The following is a 19,548-nucleotide window of genomic DNA, read 5'->3' on the forward strand; positions in this document are numbered from 1 at the left end:
GGAAAACGGTCATCAGAACTACGCTTTGGGAAGCGTTTGTCAGGACAGGCCCTGGGCTTGGTCACAGTGGCCTGAAAACTGGAGTGGTTAAAAAACATACTCCTTGCTCTCTTAGGTGAGGTAAACTGGTGTTTTTCTACCAGAGAGGCTTGTTCCTCTGACACTGGTGGATTGAGGTCCAGTACGGAATTAATGGACGCAATCAAGTCACTAACATCCGCATCACCTTCAGATAGATCAATGGGGTACATAGAGGTAGCGTCCGAGCCCACAGTAAAGGTATCCTCCTCGCCCTGCAATTCAGCTCGTGAATCAGAGCTGTGGGATGAGGAAGGAGAAGAGTCCCTGCGTCTCCGTTTAGGAGGACGGGGTCCGGGAACAGATAAAAAATCCTCTGTGAGCTCTGCAGAGCGAGTCGGAGCAGCAGAGGCGCCCTGAGAGGGGGGCTGATGCATGCTCAGCAGAGTCCGGGACAGCTGTCCCATGGAGTCGGCCTACCCAAGCAGGGGGTTCAGCCACCGGGGCTGGAGCAGCCGAAGGGACCCCTGGGGAGACTCCAGGCTGAGGCACCACCATGTTAGAGCAGGCATCACAATGTGGATATGTGCTCGGTTCAGGCAGAATGAGCTGACATGCAGTGCATATAGAGTACAGCCTTGCTCCTAGTGAGAGACATGCTGCTGAGGTGGAGGTTCTGCAGTAAAGAACACACTCCTTCAGAATGACCCCCAGAGAGTGTACAAGAAAGTCCACAACCAGAGGTTGTGGCTTACCAGACCACTTTTTGTGTGCCCTCCGGATTCCACAGCTCGGACCCCCAGACAGATGCAGCAGCTGCAGCAGCCAGCGCCGATCAGTGTGTGAACGCTGATAAAATGGCGCCGGAGTGAGGAGGGGGGGCGGGCTTTATTCCAAGAGCGGGAACCGGAGGGCCAAGGGGAAATACAGGAAAGGGAAACATCTCCTCAGAGAGGAGTGTCCTCCCCTGAGCTGACCGGCCGGTGGGCGGCGCCGCACTGTTCCCCTGCATGACTGACATGCAGTGGCAGTGAAAACGAAACTAGGCCGCATCCGAAGCCGGGGCCTAGATTTTCCCATGCGGCCGACGATCAGGCACCCTCGGCGCGGTTCTCAGGAAAAAAACAGAGAACCGGCCGGAAATCACAGCAAAGTGAAATAACACACTCTCCCCACAATAAATGTACAAAGGACCTCTCAATAACGTCTCAATACTTAGCTTTATGAGACGCAGGGCCAGGTCCCTGAGGGGTGAGCGCTCCGTCCGGCAGGATCCTGAAAGGGCTGCGGATGGAGACCGGTCTCCTGCAAAGCAGTGAGAACCATGATGGCTCCCACTTCAAGCCAGAGCCTCAGGGGATGGTGAAGGAGCGCGGCATGTGAAGGCTCCAGCCTTGTAAAATCAACCTTAACAACACCGCCGACACAGTCGGGTGAGAAGGGACATGCCGGGAGTCCAGATTGGACCCGCTTTTCTTCAAAGAAAAATCAAAAATCAGTGAGAATGCATGAGTGTGTGTGACCTCCTGAACACAAAGCATTGAACTGGCTAGATTTGTCATCCAGGGGGTGTATATGCTCGGAGGGAGGAGCTACACTTTTAGTGTAGTACTTTGTGTGTCCTCCGGAGGCAGAAGCTATACACCCATGGTCTGGGTCTCCCATAAGGAACGATAAAGAAATACCAAACGAATTTCACTCATCCCATTTTTCTTGATGGGAATGGAACCGATGTTTATACGCAAGTGGGAGTGAGCCTAAAGGGTGCTTTACACACTGCGACATCGCTAACGATATATCGCCGGGGTCACGTCGTTAGTGACACACATCCGGCGCAGTTAGCAACATCGCAGCGGGTGACACCAAGGAGCGACGATCAATGAGCGCAAAAACGTGAAAAATCGTTACTCATTGACACGTCGCTCCTTTTCCAAATATCGTTGCTGCTGCAGGTACGATGTTGTTCGTCGATCCTGCGGCAGCACACATCGCTATGTGTGATACCGCAGGAATGACAAACATCTCCTTACCTGCGTCCACCGGCAATGAGGAAGGCAGGAAGGAGGTGGGCGGCATGTTCCGGCCGCTCATCTCCGCCTCTGCTCTGCTATTGGACGGCTGCCGTGTGACGTCACCGACGCTGAACGAACCACCCTTAGAAAGGAGGCGGATCGCCGGCCAGAGCGACGTCGCAGGGAAGGTAAGTGCGTGTGACAGGTGTTAGCGATGTTGTGCGCCACGGGGAGCGATTTGCCCGTGACGCACAACCGACGGGGGCGGGTACGCTCGTTAGCAATATCGGTACTGATATCGCAGCGTGTAAAGTACCCTTTAGTGTTTCTGTAGCTCCATGTGGTCTCTCTAATAAGGCAAAGCAGCTAAAAACACCCAAAAAACTTAATAAATTAGTCTTTAAACTTTTTGTAGAAAGCCTGTTGCCTTGCAGAGTGATAGGATTGTGAGAAATACTGGAGAAGAAAATTCAGCTCCTGGAAAACGCATAGCAAAATTCTTCATATATTCTCTTAGAATTGATCGCAATATGTGCCAGGATAAAGAAAGTTGAAAAACATGCAATATTAGGATATATAAATTAAAATGCTCACACTAAGTTCAGCTTTCACTGTTTCATTCTCCCGTTTGCAATCAGAAAGCTCCCGCTTTAGTTGGTCAGTCTCAAATTTCATCACTTCCTCTAAGTTATCATACGCATCTTGGAGGGATCGCTTCTCCTCCAATAAAGTCTCATGTTCCAGCCTAGAGTATTTAGAAAAATAATCTTCATTAATGTCAAATGCATTAAACCATTTGTTGCAAGTAAGCAGCAAAAATTCATAGAAACTTCAGTAAATGTCTGGAGCTACAGTTCATCTTTGGGGTAGCTTCACTTCATTGCCTTAGTGATACAATCACTGACCCTCTTATCCTGACCATTCCAGATCCAGCGGGATGGTCACAAATTTGGGGAGCTGTTCTAACTTCAGGTGCATCTGTGTCACAGATAAAGCTGACTAATGGTTGAGCATGGAGCTGACAGGTACTTCATTCACAGTTCAGACTATAAACAGACTGACATTCTCAGGTCACAAGACAAGGCAGCTGAGAAGAAGTAAAGAACACAGGCAAGTTGTGCGCCTGCGTGGCCCGGCTGTGCCCGTGTGCTGGCATGGCCCGGCTGTGAATGCATGCTGATGTAGCCCAGCTGTGCCTGCGTGCTGATATAGTTTAGTTTTGTGTGTGTAGGTATAGCAAAGCTGTATGTGTTGGAGGGCATCATAATGTGTGGGGGAAGATGTACTGTAAGGTAATTCACTGAACGAGGACCTACAATACTCAAAAAGCGCAAATATAAAATATAAACCACTGACTTGAGTGGATGCTATAGAATATACCTATCTGTCATATATATATATATATTATTTTTTTTTTTTTAGGTGAATCTTGGTGCAAACAGGTGGACAGCAGAGGAAGGTGGTGCAAATGAATAACAGCAAGAATTTAGGTAAGGGGTCAGGAGGAGGAAAGGTTCCTAAATGATGTTCCTGTTCCCTAAATGATGACCCGGTGGTTGTTGGCAACCTAAAAACCAATATGGCACCCCCAATGAACAAAGGCTGACCCTCAAGATATCCCTTACTCTCAGCGCAGAGCTAAATATGTAAACAATCCTTAAGAGAATAGAATGAATAACTGAAAAAGGCCTGCTTAATACTTAGCTATATCTAGTGATATCTTGCCATATTATAATCCTGTAAGCCACAGTCATATTGCAACCTAAGCTGGTAACTGTTATTACTGGATGGGCTTGCACATAGCATGGTGAAATTTGGATATTTACTTTTTAGTGTGTGGGGCGGAAGGTATTACGGAGACGTTATTATACCGTGTGTAGGAAATGTATGATTATGACATTATACTGCTTGTAGTGGTCATTATTCTGTGTGTGGGGGAATTATACTGTGTATAAGGGGCACTATGGGGTCCCTAGAAGGGGTACCATTCTGTGTGTGGGAACACTAATGGCCATCACTAGGAGCAATATTTCTGCGTGGACACATAAGGGACTGGAGTGATGTTAGAGAACTGGCTTAATGTAAAATAAGAATTCATGTGCCACAGTGTTCATGTCTTTCTTATAATTCAAAGTTGGGCGGATTGACTGATCAATGATACAAGTTGTTAAAAAGACCTGAAATAAAAGTGATTACGAGAAAGCCCTATAGTACGCCGTGTGTCACTCGGATTCACTAGGCAATACCTGACATTATCCAGTTGCAGCTGGACATTAATGTGGCGGTCAGACAGCTGGTTCATCTCTCTCTCTTGCTTTTCTTTGAACACACTGTACTCCATCTTCACAGCACGCAGCTCGCGGTCCGCAGACTGGAGAACAACTCGCAGGTCATGGACTTCGCTCTTTAATACTAAAAAAAAGAAAGTTGAAATTAATACAATAAGAATAAGTTACAACAATAATCGTTCTCGAGTGCGTGCACAATGATGTGAAAGAATAACTTGTGTTTCATACGCCATTACCTGGTAAACATTACAAAGATAAATTATAAGAATCTATGCCACGTTGATTAAAAAACAAAAATGTGGCTATAAAAATAGCAAGAAAGTGGAAACTCGATCTATCCAAAGCCTACACGAAACTTACCATCCTCATTGCTCTTAAAGTCTTGGCGCTGCTTTTCAAAACCATGAATTTGTTCATGAAGCTCCTGCTGCTTTGTGCTCCAGGCAGCCCTTTCTGAAGTGAAGAGCTGTTAGGACAAAAACATGGCAGATGAACGTCACAAATAGACAAAATAGAGTAATTAAAAAGGTATTCTCTGGCACTACCCCCTTCTGCATTCGGAGGCGAGTGGTGCCGATGTTAGAAGCAGCACAAGCAGTAGGTACCGTGCACAGGTCCTAATCATTAGAAACAGGCGCAGATTGTGTACGCTCATTTATATCAATTCCACAGCACTTTATAGACATTATCATCATCACTGTCCCCGTTGGGGCTCACAATCTACATTCCCTATTACTAGATCTTTGTAGTGTGAGAGAAAACTGAAGAACCCAGAGAACACACACTTAAAGGGAACCTGTCAGCAGAAATTTTGCTTTAAACCTAAAAGTTTCCCCTTCTGCAGCTCCGGGGCTGCATTCTAGCAAGGTTCCTATAGTTTTTGTGCCCCTTTTTAGAATAAATTAAATACTTTATAAAGTTGTACCTTTTGGTCTGCAAATCGTCTAAATTATCCATGGGGGCGGTGTCCGTTATTGTCCCTCCTGCCAATTTACGCCGTCCCCCAACGCTCCATTTCATACTTCAGGATGCCGCCCAGTGCGCCTGTGGTCCCGCACATGCGCCGTGCGACTGTATCGGGACTGTGCACTGTGTGTACAGTGTGACCGCTGGTGACGTGTTGCGCAGACACGAGATTATGGGCGGTGCCGGCCCATAATCTCGTGCCCGCGCTTTCCCCTCTGCCTCCAGCGTTCTGCACAAGCGCTGGCCAGATGACCCGACATCACCTCTTTCCCATCTTGCCCTGGAGCAGGAAATAGATGGGAGGAGCGGAGCAGGACACCACCGATTACGAGAGGTGACGTCGGGTCATCTGGCCAGCGCTTGTGCAGAACGCTGTAGGCAGAGGGGAAAGCGCGAGCACGAGATTATGGGTGGGCACTTGCTGATGACAATCACAGCGCCGCCCATAATCTCGTGCCTGCGCAACACGTCACCAGCGGTCACACTTTGCACACAGTGCACAGTCCCGGTACAGTCGCACGGCGCATGCGCGGGACCACGGGCGCACTGGGCGGCGTACTGAAGTATGAAATGGAGCGTTGAGGGACGGCGTAAATCGGCAGGAGGGACAGTAACGGACACCAGACAGCCCGTCCCCATGGATAATTTAGAAGATTTGCATAAAAAAAAAGGTACAACTTTATAAAGTATTTAATTTGGTCTAAAAGGGGGCACAAAAACTATAGGAACCTTGCTAGAATACAGCCCACGAGCTGCAGAAGGGGAAACTTTTAGGTTTAAAGCAAATTTTCTGCTGACCGGTTCCCTTTAAACAAGGGAGAAAATTTTTATTCTTCCATTAACAGCCATAAAAGGCCTTTGTGTTACTAGTCGTCATTTTAAATTACATTAATTTTACAATAAAATGTACTGAAAAATGGGATAAAAATCCCAAGTGGGATAAAATGAAAATGCAATTCAGTCATGTTTTTACGAATTTACAAGGTTCATTGGATGGTAAAAATGACCTGGAGTGATTCTTCATTGTCTGTACAATTATGGTGATACAATTTTTCTTTTCCATTTAGTGGTGACATTTTAATTTTACTGTAAAGCTGTAACCAATACATTTATTTTTTTGTCGATGAAGCTATGTGAGGGCTTTTTTTTTCATGACAAGCTGAAGGTTTTATTGATATTTATTTGGGCTAAATATAACTTTGTGATCCTTTTTTTTTTTTTTTTTTTAAAAAGTGAGTTGTGGTAAATGGAAAACGTATTGACAGAAAAAAAAAGGACTGAGGGGAATGGGGGATAAATTGCCTAATTTTTTTTCCAAACTTTTTATTTTCTGCTTTGATTCGGGAATCTGAACCTGCAATCCTTTTATCACTTGTTCTATATACAGTGCTATTGTAGTGTACAGTGTAAATCATGGTCTCCTATGAAGCCTCGTCTGCGGTATTCACCCTACCTCTTGCATCTGTGCTGAATGATGCTCTATCTTATTTAGCTGTTGCTGAAGCTTCAAGCTTTTACTCTCTTCTTCATCCAGCTTGGCTTGTAAAGTTGTTACTTGTTCCTGGAAAATAAAGTTCAGGAATCATGAAATCCAGAAAAATAAAATTGCTCTAAATTAGGGCAGCATATTAGCAATACCATTCCACTGTGCTAGTAGACTAAATCCAAGACAGATCTAGCTGACAGGTCCACTGTAATCATGAGCTGAGTTAAAAACACACTGTCTACATCTTTAGAGTAGGTCTATACCTATATGACCACCCTCCTACATACTCTCTGCATGACGGCAGTACCATGAATTACTGTATTTTTCGGACTATAATACGCACTTATTTCCCCCCAAATGTTGGGGGAAAGTGGGGGGTGCGACTTATAGTCTGAATGTAGGGCTGCGGGAAATGAGGGTGCTGCGGTGGCACGGGTCATCGGCGGCACAAGCAGGCTGTAGCAGCGCCTGCCATGACCACGTGGGCCCGCTCATTTCATATGCACGCCCATACTCTCGCCCATCATCTCTCAGCGCTGAAGCCGGCGCTGACAGGTGGGCGGGGTGATGGGTGGGGGTGCATGCATAGTAAACAGCCAGCCCGTATGATCACCCCTGGCAACTACAGCCTGGAGTGATCATGTGCGGCTGTATTCACTGCTCCCCGTGCATCATCATCAGCGCGGGGTGTAGTGAATCAGTATACTCACCCGTCACCATTCCCCTGCAGCATCGCAATGTCCTCCTGTCTGCCGGCCAGGTGATCTGTGTAGAGAACGGTGTGCACAGCGATGACATCATCCCTGTGCGCACCGCTAGTCTCCACACAGGTCAGCTGAAAGGCAGACAGGAGGACGAGCAATGCTGCAGGGGAACGGCTCCACACAGGTCACCGGTGCTGCTGCTGACACAAACAGGAAGTCGAGCGATGCTGCAGGGAGTGAGGAAAGGTGAGTATAAATGTTTATTTTTTTTCTGTGCCATAGGATACAGGCCATATACCAGGATGGGGGTATATTATGAGCAGGATGGGGGTACATCAGCAGGATGGGGGTACATCAGCAGGATGGAGGCTATACCAAGGTGGCAGTATATAGCAGGATGGGGGTATTTATCAGGATGGGGATATTTATAAGGATGGGGGGGTATTTATCAGGATGGGGGCTATACCAGGATGAGGGACATATTATACAAGGATGGGGATCATATACAAGGCAGGAGGATCATTACCAGAATGGGGTACCTTAGTAGAGAATTTGGGGACATTACCCCCATAACAGTGTCAGCAGCAGATCCTCGCCCCATAACAGTCATGCCCACATTTTTTGCTTAAAATTTTATTTTCCTATTTTCCACCTCTAAAACCAGGGTGCGCCTTATGAAACTGAAGGTAAGGTATAAAGAAGCGAGTATCATGAAAGAGAGATTAAATAGAAGAATAGAACAGGAAAAAAAAAAAAAAAAAAAAAGAAGGGGGGGTGGGGGGGAACGGACTCTAAATGCTCAGGGGCACCAATCCTCACACGAATATCCTTGAGAGAGGGGAGCCAGCACGATCTGAAAATGGCATGCATCATATAAAAAGTGCAAATTCACAGATTTATTCCAACTGTACTGTAATATAAAAAGAGAATTTTGTTTACTTACCGTAAATTCTTTTTCTTATAGTTCCGTATTGGGAGACCCAGACATTGGGTGTATAGCTTCTGCCTCCGGAGGACACACAAAGTACTACACTAAAAAGTGTAGCTCCTCCCTCTGAGCATATACACCCCCTGGATAACCAGATCTAGCCAGTTTAGTGCAAAAGCTGAAGGAGAATAGCCACCCACAAGTAAAGACAGAGCAAGAACCGGAACAACCGGAGACTCTGTCCACGACAACAGCCGGTGAGAACACGCAGAACAAGAAACTGCCAACAGGCAACAGGGAGGGTGCTGGGTCTCCCAATACGGAACTATAAGAAAAAGAATTTACGGTAAGTAAACAAAATTCTCTTTCTTTATCGTTCCTATGGGAGACCCAGACATTGGGACGTCTCAAAGCAGTCCATGGGTGGGAATAAACAGAAAAACTGAGAAGTAGGCGGAGCCTAACTTCACAAATGGGCGACAGCCACCTGAAGGATGCGTCTGCCCAAGCTCGCATCTGCCGAAGCATGAGCATGCACTTGGTAGTGCTTTGAAAAGGTATGCAGGCTAGTCCAAGTGGCAGCCTGACAGACCTGCTGAGCCGTAGCCTGGTGCCTGAAAGCCCAAGAGGCACCGACAGCTCTGGTCGAGTGTGCCTTGATCCCCGGCGGGGTAGGCACCTGAGTACACTGGTAGGCATCGTAAATGGCCGACCTAATCCAACGAGCTAAGGTCGGCTTAGAAGCCGAGAGGCCCTTACGCCGACCTGTGGTTAGCACAAAAAGAGAGGTGCACCGCCTAAGAACAGCGGTGCAAGACACATAGTTCCGGAGCGCCCGCACCAGATCCAGAGTATGCAACGCTTTTTCAAAGCGATGAACAGGAGCCGGACAAAAGGAAGGCAGGGAAATGTCCTGGTTAAGGTGGAAAGGAGAAACCACCTTAGGGAGAAAGTCCGGAGTCGGACGGAGAACCACCTTGTCTTGATGAAAAACCAAAAAAGGTGACTCCGAAGAGAGCGCAGCTAAATCAGAGACTCTCCTGAGGGAAGTTATGGCCACTAGAAAGACCACTTTCTGTGAAAGACGAAACAAAGAAACCTCCCCAAGAGGCTCAAAGGGGGGTTTCTGCAATGCCGTGAGGACCAAATTGAGGTCCCAGGAATCCAAGGGCCGCCGGTAAGGCGGAATGATGTGAGACGCGCCCTGCATGAAGGTGCGGACCTGAGCCAGCCGGGCGATACGCCACTGGAACAGCACTGACAGAGCCGAGACTTGACCCTTGAGGGAATTGAGGGATAGTCCTAGCTGCAGACCGGACTGTAGAAAGGACAGAAGGGTCGGCAAGGAAAAAGGCCAAAAGGAGCATGGCCGGAAGAGCGACACCAGGACAGGAAAATTCTCCAGGTCCTGTGATAGATTTTGGCCGAGGAAGACATCCGAGCCCGAGTCATAGTGGAGATGACTTCAGGAGGAATACCAGAAGCCGTCAAGATCCAGGACTCAAGAGCCACGCCGTCAATCTGAGAGCCGCAGAATTCTGGCGGAAAAACGGACCTTGTGAGAGAAGGTCTGGACGGTCCGGAAGATGCCACGGCACCTCTACGGACAGATGGAGCAGGTCTGGGTACCAAGCTCGCCTGGGCCAGTCCGGAGCAATGAGGATGACCCGACGGCCCTCCATTCTGATCTTGCGCAGAACTCTGGGCAAGAGAGCTAGAGGGGGAAACACATAGGACAGACGAAACTGGGACCAATCTTGAACCAGAGCGTCCGCTGCAAAGGCCTGAGGATCGTGGGAGCGAGCCACGTAAACCGGAACCTTGTTGTTGTGCCGGGATACCATTAGATCCGCTTCCGGAGTGCCCCACTTGCGGCAGATTGACTGAAACACTGCCGGATGCAGGGACCACTTGCCACTGTCCACGGTTTGACGGCTGAGATAATCTGCTTCCCAGTTTTCCCACGCCTGGGATGTGGACTGCGGATATGGTGGACTTGGAGTCCTCCGTCCATTGAAGGATGCGTTGAACCTCCAACATTGCCAGGCGGCTGCGTGTCCCGCCTTGGTGATTGATGTAGGCAACCGCTGTCGCGTTGTCTGACTGGACTCGGATGTGCTTGCCCGCCAACAGGTGGTGAAAGGCTAGGAGAGCTAGAAGCACAGCTCTGGTTTCCAGCACATTGATCGAGAGGGCTGATTCGGACTGAGTCCAAGTGCCCTGTGCTCGGTGGTGGAGACATACCGCTCCCCAGCCGGATAGACTGGCATCCGTGGTGAGGATCACCCAGGACGGGGCCAGGAAGGAGCGTCCCTGAGACAGAGAGAGGGGCCGAAGCCACCAGTGAAGGGAGCCCCTGGTCTGTGGCGACAGAGCCACTAGCCTGTGCAAGGAAGAGGTCCGCTTGTCCCAACAGCGGAGAATGTCCAGCTGCAGAGGACGCAGATGGAACTGGGCAAAGGGAACAGCCTCCATTGACGCCACCATCTGACCCAGCACCTGCATTAGGTGCCTGATGGAATGACGGCGGGGCCTCAGCAGAGAGCGCACCGCCAGATGGAGGGACTGCTGTTTGACTAAGGGCAGCTTCACAAGTGCCGACAAGGTCTCGAACTGCATCCCTAGGTACGTGAGACTCTGGGTCAGAGTCAGAGTGGATTTGGGCAGATTGACAAGCCACCCGAATTGGGCTAGAGTGGCGAGAGTGAGCGAGACACTCCGTTGACAGTCTGCGCTGGATGAAGCCTTGACTAGAAGGTCGTCCAGGTAAGGAATCACTGCCAACCCCTGGAGGTGCAGAACCGCAACCACTGCTGCCATGACCTTGGTGAATACTCGAGGGGCCGTGGCTAACCCGAAGGGGAGAGCCACAAATTGGAAATGATCTTCTCCGATTGCAAAACGTAGCCAACGCTGGTGTGAAACTGCAATTGGCACATGCAGATAGGCATCTTTGATGTCGATGGATGCCAGGAAACTCCTTGGGTAATTGAGGCAATGACTGATCGCAGAGACTCCATGCGAAAATGGCGCACCTGAACATGCTTGTTGAGAAGCTTGAGATCCAGGATGGGCCGGAAGGAACCGTCCTTTTTGGGGACTAGGAAGAGATTTGAGTAGAAACCTCTGAACCGTTCCCGGGCGGGAACCGGTACAATTACTCCGTTGGCCTGCAAGGATGCCACGGCCTGAGAGAAGGAGGCGGCCTTGGAGCAGGGGGGAGTTGACAGAAAAAATCTGTTTGGCGGGCTGGAAGAGAATTCTATCCTGTAGCCGTGGGAGATGATATCCAGCACCCACTGATCGGAGACGTGTTGAAACCACACGTCGCCAAAGTGGGAGAGCCTGCCACCGACTAAGGACGTTGCTGGCGCGGCCAGATAGTCAAGAGGAGGCTTCCTTAGTGGCAGCAGCTCCTGCGGTCTTCTGTGGACGCGCCTTTGTGCGCCAGTTGGGTTTTTGGTCCTTGGCTGAGTTAGTGGACGAGGCCGAGGGCTTAGAGGATGACCAGTTGGAGGAACGAAAGGAACGAAACCTCGACTGGTTCCTACCCTGGGCAGGTTTCCTGGTTTTAGTTTGTGGCATGGAAGTACTCCTCCCGCCAGTAGCTTCCTTAATTTCATCCTGTTGTTCACCGAATAGCCTGGATCCAGCAAAAGGGAGCCCAGCAAGGTACTTCTTTGAAGAAGCATCTGCCTTCCACTCTCGAAGCCACAAGATCCTGTGGATAGCGAGGGAATTAGCCGAAGCCACCGCAGTGCGGTGAGAAGCCTCCAGCATGGCAGACATGGCATAGGATGAAAAAGCTGAAGCTTGGGAAGTTAAGGCAACCATTTCGGGCATAGATTCCCTGGTGAAGGAATGCATCTCCTCTAGAGAAGCAGAGATGGCTTTGAGAGCCCACACTGCTGCAAAAGATGGGGAGAACGAGGCCCCTGCCGCCTCATATACAGATTTGGCCAGAAGGTCAACCTGGCGGTCAGTGGAATCCTTAAGAGAGGCGCCATCAGCCACTGATACAACGGTTCGGGCTGAGAGTCTAGACACCGGAGGGTCTACCTTTGGTGAATGAGCCCACTCCTTGACCACCTCAGGTGGAAAGGGAAAACGGTCATCAGAACCACGCTTTGGGAAGCGTTTGTCAGGACAGGCCCTAGGCTTGGTCACAGTGGCCTGAAAACTGGAGTGGTTAAAGAACACACTCCTTGTCCTCTTAGGCAAGGTAAACTGGTGCTTTTCTGCCAGAGAGGGTTGCTCCTCTGATACTGGCGGATTGAGGTCCAGTACAGAATTAATGGACGCAATCAAATCACTAACATCTGAGTCCCTTTCGGACAGATCAATGGGGCACATGGAGGTAGCCTCCGAGCCCCCAGTAAAGGCATCCTCCTCGTCTTGCGAGTCAGCTGTTGAATCAGAGCCGCGGGACGAGGAAGGAGAGGGGACCCTGCGTCTCCTTTTAGGAGGACGGGGTCTGGGACCAGATGAAGAATCCTCTGTGAGCTCCGCTGAGAGAGCCCTAGCAGCAGAGGCGCCCTGAGAAGGGGGCTGATGCATGTTCAGCAAAGTCCGGGACAGCTGTCCCATGGAGTCGGCAAAAGACTGGGAGATTGACCTAGAGAAGGATTCTACCCAAGCCGAGGGTTCAGCCGCCAGAGCAGCCGGAGGGACCACTGTGGGTGCGATTACAGGCTGAGGCATTGTCAGGTTAGAGCAGGCATCACAATGTGGATATGTGCTCGGTTCAGGCAGCACGAGCTTACACGCAGTGCATACTGAGTACAGCCTTGCTCCTCGTGTGAGACATGCTGCTGGAGTGGGGGCTCTGAGCCAGAATGACCCCCAGAGAGTATATAAGAAGGTCCACAACCGGAGGTTGTGGCTTACCAGACCGCTTGTGTGCCCTCCAGATCCCACAGCCCGGACCCCCAAGCAGCTTAGCAGGGATGCTGCAGGCAGCGCTGATCGCAGAGAAAAACGCTGATAAAATAGCGCCGGAGCGAGGAGAGGGGGCGGGACCTGCTCTGAGAGCGGGATCTGGAGGGCTAAGGAAACTTACAGGGGAGGGGACATGTACTCAGAGAGGAGTGTCCCTCCCCTGTGCCGAACGGCCGCTGGGCGGAGCCACACTGTCCCTCTGCATGATTGACATGCGAGGGCAGTGAAATCGAAAGTAGGCCTCCGGCGAAGCCGGGGCCTAAATTTGAGCGATGCGGCCGGCGCGCAGGCACCATCGGCGCGGTTCTCAGGCGACAACCAGAGAACCGGCCGGAAATGTCAGAAAAGTTACACAGCACACTCTCCCACCATAATAAAGTACCGGGACCCCCCGAATATAAACGTCTCAGGTACTTAGCTTGCTGAGACGCAGGGTTCCAAGTCCCTCCCTGGGGATGAGTGCTCCGTCCAGCAGGATCCTGAAGGGCTGCGGATGGAGACCGGTCTCCTGCAAAGCAAGGAGAACCGAGCTGGCTCCCACTTCAAGCCAGAGCCAGAGGGATGGTGAAGGAGCGCGGCATGTAAGGCTCCAGCCTTGGAATCAACCTTAACAACACCGCCGACACAGTGGGGTGAGAAGGGACATGCCGGGAGTCCAGGCTTGGACCCGCTTTTCTTCAAAAACTTTCCAAAAATGAAAAATCAGATGAGAATGCATGTGTGGATGTATGCCTCCTGAACACAAAGCAATGAACTGGCTAGATCTGGTTATCCAGGGGGTGTATATGCTCAGAGGGAGGAGCTACACTTTTTAGTGTAGTACTTTGTGTGTCCTCCGGAGGCAGAAGCTATACACCCAATGTCTGGGTCTCCCATAGGAACGATAAAGAAATGAGATTTTTAGCAAATTGATCAATTCTTTGAGCCACCCCTGCCAACGTCACGGCAAATCTCAATAGGGGGGTCCTACTCTATATTCTGTATTTCATGTGCCATGCGGCCTCCTAGATAAAGTTAAAAGCAGAACCATAATGGAGCACACATACCTGTAACCTGTATATATAACCGCTTCTATGTTGCAAAAGAGGCAATTGTGGATAGAGGCCAGCCCAGGTCCCAGCATGTGGAGCAAGCTCTACACATACCAGGACTATATCAGAACTGACCCTCCCAGTGCCAGGCAGCAACCATTGATAAAGGCGGACCAGATCCAAGTATGGTGTTTAATTAGCAATGCCTGTGGAAAGGGTGAGGCAACTGAATGTGTACAGCTACCAACAGGAGGAATATATTGCAAACCAAGATCAGGCATGCATAGCATGGTGGTGACCAGCCACCAGACATTTGTAGCATAACTACAACCAAACAGAGAGAGAGGGGAGCCAGCACGATCTGAAAATGGCATGCATCATATAAAAAGTGCAAATTCACTTTTTATATGATGCATGCCAATTTCAGATCGTGCTGGCTCCTTTTTCTCTGTTATGACTGTAGTTATGCTACAATTTCTGGTGACTGACCATCACCATACCATGCACGCCTGTTTTTGGTTTGCAATGTATTCCTCCTGTTGGTAGCTGTTCAGATTCAGTTACCTCACCCCTTTCCACAGGCAATGCTAATTAAGCACCATTCTTGGATCTGGTCCGCCTTTATCAATGGTTGCAGTCTGGCACTGGGAGGGTCAGTTCTGATATAGTCCTGGTATGTGTAGAGCTTGCTCCACATGCTGGGACCTGGGCTTGTCTCTATCCACAATTGCCTTTTTTGCAACATGGAAGCGGCTATATACAGGTTACAGGTATGTGTGCTCCATTATGGTTCTGCTTTTAACTTTATCTAGGAGGCCGCATGGCACATGAAATACAGAATGTAGAGTAGGACCCCCCTATTGAGATTTGCCGTGACGTTGGCAGGGGTGGCTCAAAAAATTGATCAATTATTTGCTAAAAATCTCATTTTGTTTTTTATTATAGTACAGTTGGAATAAATCTGAATTTTCACTTTTTATATGATGCATGCCAATTTCAGATCGTGCTGGCTCCTTTTTCACACGAATATCCTTGAAAAATCCGGAGTCTCCTTGAGAAGAATCCAGGGCTGCCACATTTTAACGTAGGTATCGTTAGTATCATTAGCCTTAGCAGAGAGTTCCTCCATGAGAGCAATGTGTGAGAATTCTTTGAGCCACTCCTCCATAGGTGGGGTATCCGACCTGGGAACAACTGATCTGGCTGCAGTCAGACAGAATCTGAGCAGACCCATTTTTTGAGCCCCTATGGAGCCTGGTAATATTGACAGGATAGCCACCTGGGGATAGGGCTGGACTCGAATTCCCGTAATTTTGCTGCTGCCATTTTATAATCAGTGAGCTCATATGCTCCTTCTAATGGTGGCTCCAGAGAAATTGGAAAGTTAGCATGCCATCCCCCTCTCACCCACTCCGCCGCCCACTCTCTCTGGAGCGCTGTGGAATGCCCATTCGGTCTGTAACAAACTGCACTTCATTCACGACCTCTTTACCTCTAGCAACCTATCCTTTCTGGGCATCACTGAAACATGGCTGACACCATCCAACACTGCCTCCCCTGCTGCGCTATGCTACGGTGGCCTTCACCTCACCCACACTCCTCGCCCTGGCAATAGACAAGGTGGAGGAGTGGGCCTCCTTTCTAACAACTGCAGCTTTAATCCAATCCCACCTCTACCCTCCCTTGTCCTGCCTTCCTTTGAAGTGCACTCTGTCCGCATCTATTCTCCTTCCAACCTCCAAGTGGCCATCATATAGAGACCCCCAGGCCCTACCACTTCCTTTATCGACCAGTTCTCTGCCTGGCTTCTACACTTTCTCTCTGCTGACATTCCCACTATCATCATGGGTGACTTCAACATCCCCACTGACACCCGCCAGTCAGCAGCCTCCAAACTAGTGATGGGTAGTTCGTGAGTGAGTAGTTCAAAATGAACTAATCTTCAGAGTGAACTAGTTCATCTAGTTCACCATCCTGACAGAGATTAGTTCATTATGAACTAAACAGCGAGTGGGAGGAGACAGAGTGATCCTCTACAGCTGCAGGAGGCTCCCTGCTCTCACACTTGAAGGTAGTAAAACACTAGCACACATCAAATACAAATATAATAGTAATAATAATATTAATAAAAACTGAAATTGCACAGTAGACAGACAGATCATATGTGTGTATGAGAGAGAGTTTTTCTGTGTGTGGTTCATGCCCCTCACCTGTCTGTGTGATAGGATCAGCCTCCTGTAGAGGATCAGCCTCCTGTAGTCTAGAAGATCAGTCTTGCTAAAAACTTTACCACTGGCTCCTGTTCTGTTCTCAAAATGGTGAATGCTGAACTGCTCCTCAGCTCCCTCATACACATTCATTATGGGTCAGTACTCTACACTACCACATGGGGCGCTGCTGGGCTCAGTGAGATGCATCAGATTGAACTAGACTGTCCTGAGTCATTCTCAGTAGAACATTTAGTTCAGCATATCATATAGTTCATTTAGTTCACAGGTCACATGATGCATTTCCTGTCAGCTCATAGGACAGGGTGGAGAGAAATACTGAACTAAATAGCAGTGTGAGGAGACAGAGTGATCCTCTACAGCTCCAGGAAGCTCCTGCTCTCACACTTGCTCTTTATAGCCCCTGATGCTGGAAAAGAAGGTAGTAAAACACTAGACCACACATCAAATACAAATATAATAGTAATAATAATATTAATAAAAACTGAAATTGCACAGTAGACAGACACAGCTCATATGTGTGTATGGGAGAGAGAGTTTGTGTGTGTGGTTCATGCCCCTCACCCGTCTGTGTGATAGGATCACCCTCCTGTAGAGGATCACCCTCCTGTAGAGGATCACCCTCCTGTAGAGGATCACCCTCCTGTAGAGGATCACCCTCCTGTAGAGGATCACCCTCCTGTAGCCTAGATCAGTCTTGCTAAAATCTTTACCACTGGCTCATGTTCTGTTCTCAAAATGGTGGCTGCTGAACTGCTTCTCAGCTCCCTCATACACATTCATTATGGGTCAGTACTCTACACTCTACACAGGGGGCGCTGCTGGGCTCAGTGAGATGCATCAGACTGAACTAGGCTGTCCTGATTCATTCTCAGTAGAACATTTAGTTCAGCAGCTCATATAGTTCATTAAGTTCACAGGTCACATGATGCATTTCCTATCAGCACCTCACAGGATAGGGTGGAGAGATACAGAACTAAATGAACTAAATGAGCTAATCTTTTGAACTAATCTTTTCAGTGAACTAGTTCATGGTGAACTAATCACCAAAATGAACTAGATTTCCCATCACTACTCCAAACTACTCTCCCTTGCTTCATCTTTTGGTCTCAGTGGTCCACCTCTGCCACCCATAAAGATGGACACACATTAGACCTTATCTTCACCCGTCTCTGCTCTCTATCTAACCTCACTACCTCCCCCCTCCCTTTATCTGACCACCATCTATTGACCTTCTCTGCTCTGTCCTCCTCACCTGCCCCTCCTGCCCAGCACGTATCACACCCTCGCAGAAACCTCGCACACGTCAACATACACACCCTTTCTGACTCTATCCTACCACTGTCCTACATATCTTCAGTGCACGACACAAACAGTGCCACCACTTTCTACAACGCCACTCTCACATCAGCTATTGATTCAGTTGCTCCTCTTGTGCATGGCAGAGTGAGACAAATCAATAGACAACCCTGGCACAACAGCCTCACTAAAAAGCTTCGGCAAGTGTCTAGGGCCGCAGAGCGGCGCTGGAAGAAAACGCACTCCCAGGAAGACTTCACCACATTCAAAAATGCAATTCACACATTTCGCTTAGCCCTTACCTCGGCTAAACAGGAATACTTCAGAAACCTCATATCCTCTTTAACACACAACCCCAAACAGTTATTCAATACTTTCAACTCCCTCCTTCGCCCCCACTGCCCCCTCCAACCTCCCTCATTTCCGCAGAAGAATTTGCCACATATTTCAAAGAAAAGATCGACCAAACCAGACAAGTCTTTTCTGCTCAACCACCACAACCCCTTCATATAACAGACCACTGCTCCTCCCCCATAAACGTCCTCTCTACTAACACCGAAGAAGAGCTTGCACATCTTCTCTCAAAAGCGCACCTCACCACCTGCGCACGTGATCCCATCCCAATCCACCTCCTCCCCAACCTCACCACTATCCTAATTCCAGCCTTCACCCATCTCTTCAACCTATCTTTAACGACTGGTACCTTCCCTTCTGCCTTTAAACATGCAACAGTCACACCCATCCTAAAGAAACCTTCCCTCGACCCAACCTCTGCTGCCAGCTATCGCCCCATATCACTACTCCCATTCGCCTCAAAACTCCTGGAACAGCACGTCCATGCTGAACTCTCCTCCCACCTCTCCTCTAACTCTCACTTTGACAACCTACAGTCCGGCTTCCGTCCACATCATTCCACTGAAACTGCCCTGACAAAAATCACAAATGACTTACTTACTGCCAAAGCTAACAACCACTTCTCTATACTCCTACTTCTAGACCTATCCTCAGCTTTTGACACTGTTGACCACTCCCTCCTACTACAGATCCTCTCTTCCCTTGGTGTAAGAGACCTCGCCCTCTCTTGGATCTCTTCATACCTCTCCAACCACACTTTCAGTGTCTCCCACACAACCTCTTCATCCCGTCCTCTCTCTGTTGGTGTCCCTCAAGGCTCTGTCCTGGGACCATTACTTTTTTCTATCTATACATTTGGCCTGGGACAACTCATAAAGTCCCATGGCTTCCAGTACCACTTATATGCCGATGACACTCAGATCTACCTCTCTGGTCCAGATGTCATATCTCTGCTGTCCAGAATCCCAGAGTGCCTATCTGCTATATCTTCCTTCTCCTCTCGCTTCCTAAAGCTCAATGTGGCCAAAACTGAGCTGATCATCTTTCCTCCATCTCACCTACACTCTCTACCTGATCTATCTATTACAATAAATAACATCACGCTCTCCCCAGCACCCAAAGTTCGGTGCCTCGGAGTGACCTTTGACTCTGCCTTGTCCTTCATACCACACATTCAATCCCTCACCACCTCCTGTCTTCAACTCAAAAATATTTCCAGAATCCGTCCCTTCATCAATTCTCAATCTACAAAAATGCTAGTGCATGCTCTCAATCTCCCGCCTCGGCTACTGCAAC

The 19,548-nt window shown here is 49.0% G+C and overlaps 1 protein-coding gene across 1 annotated transcript in view; it reads right to left on the reverse strand.

Moving 5' to 3' along the window:
* Nucleotides 1-19,548, reverse strand: part of KIF15 (kinesin family member 15) — a 263,264-nt gene that overhangs the window by 73,347 nt on the left and 170,369 nt on the right. The window contains exons 18-21 of the mRNA XM_075315169.1: nt 6,738-6,845; nt 4,679-4,784; nt 4,277-4,442; nt 2,625-2,775 (exon numbers count right to left, since the gene is read on the reverse strand). Of these exons, the coding sequence (XP_075171284.1) occupies nt 2,625-2,775; nt 4,277-4,442; nt 4,679-4,784; nt 6,738-6,845 (531 nt within the window). The remainder of the gene's footprint in view (nt 1-2,624; nt 2,776-4,276; nt 4,443-4,678; nt 4,785-6,737; nt 6,846-19,548) is intronic.

Source organism: Anomaloglossus baeobatrachus, chromosome 6 (genome assembly GCF_048569485.1).
Source record: "Anomaloglossus baeobatrachus isolate aAnoBae1 chromosome 6, aAnoBae1.hap1, whole genome shotgun sequence".
Taxonomy (NCBI): Eukaryota; Metazoa; Chordata; class Amphibia; order Anura; family Aromobatidae; genus Anomaloglossus; species Anomaloglossus baeobatrachus.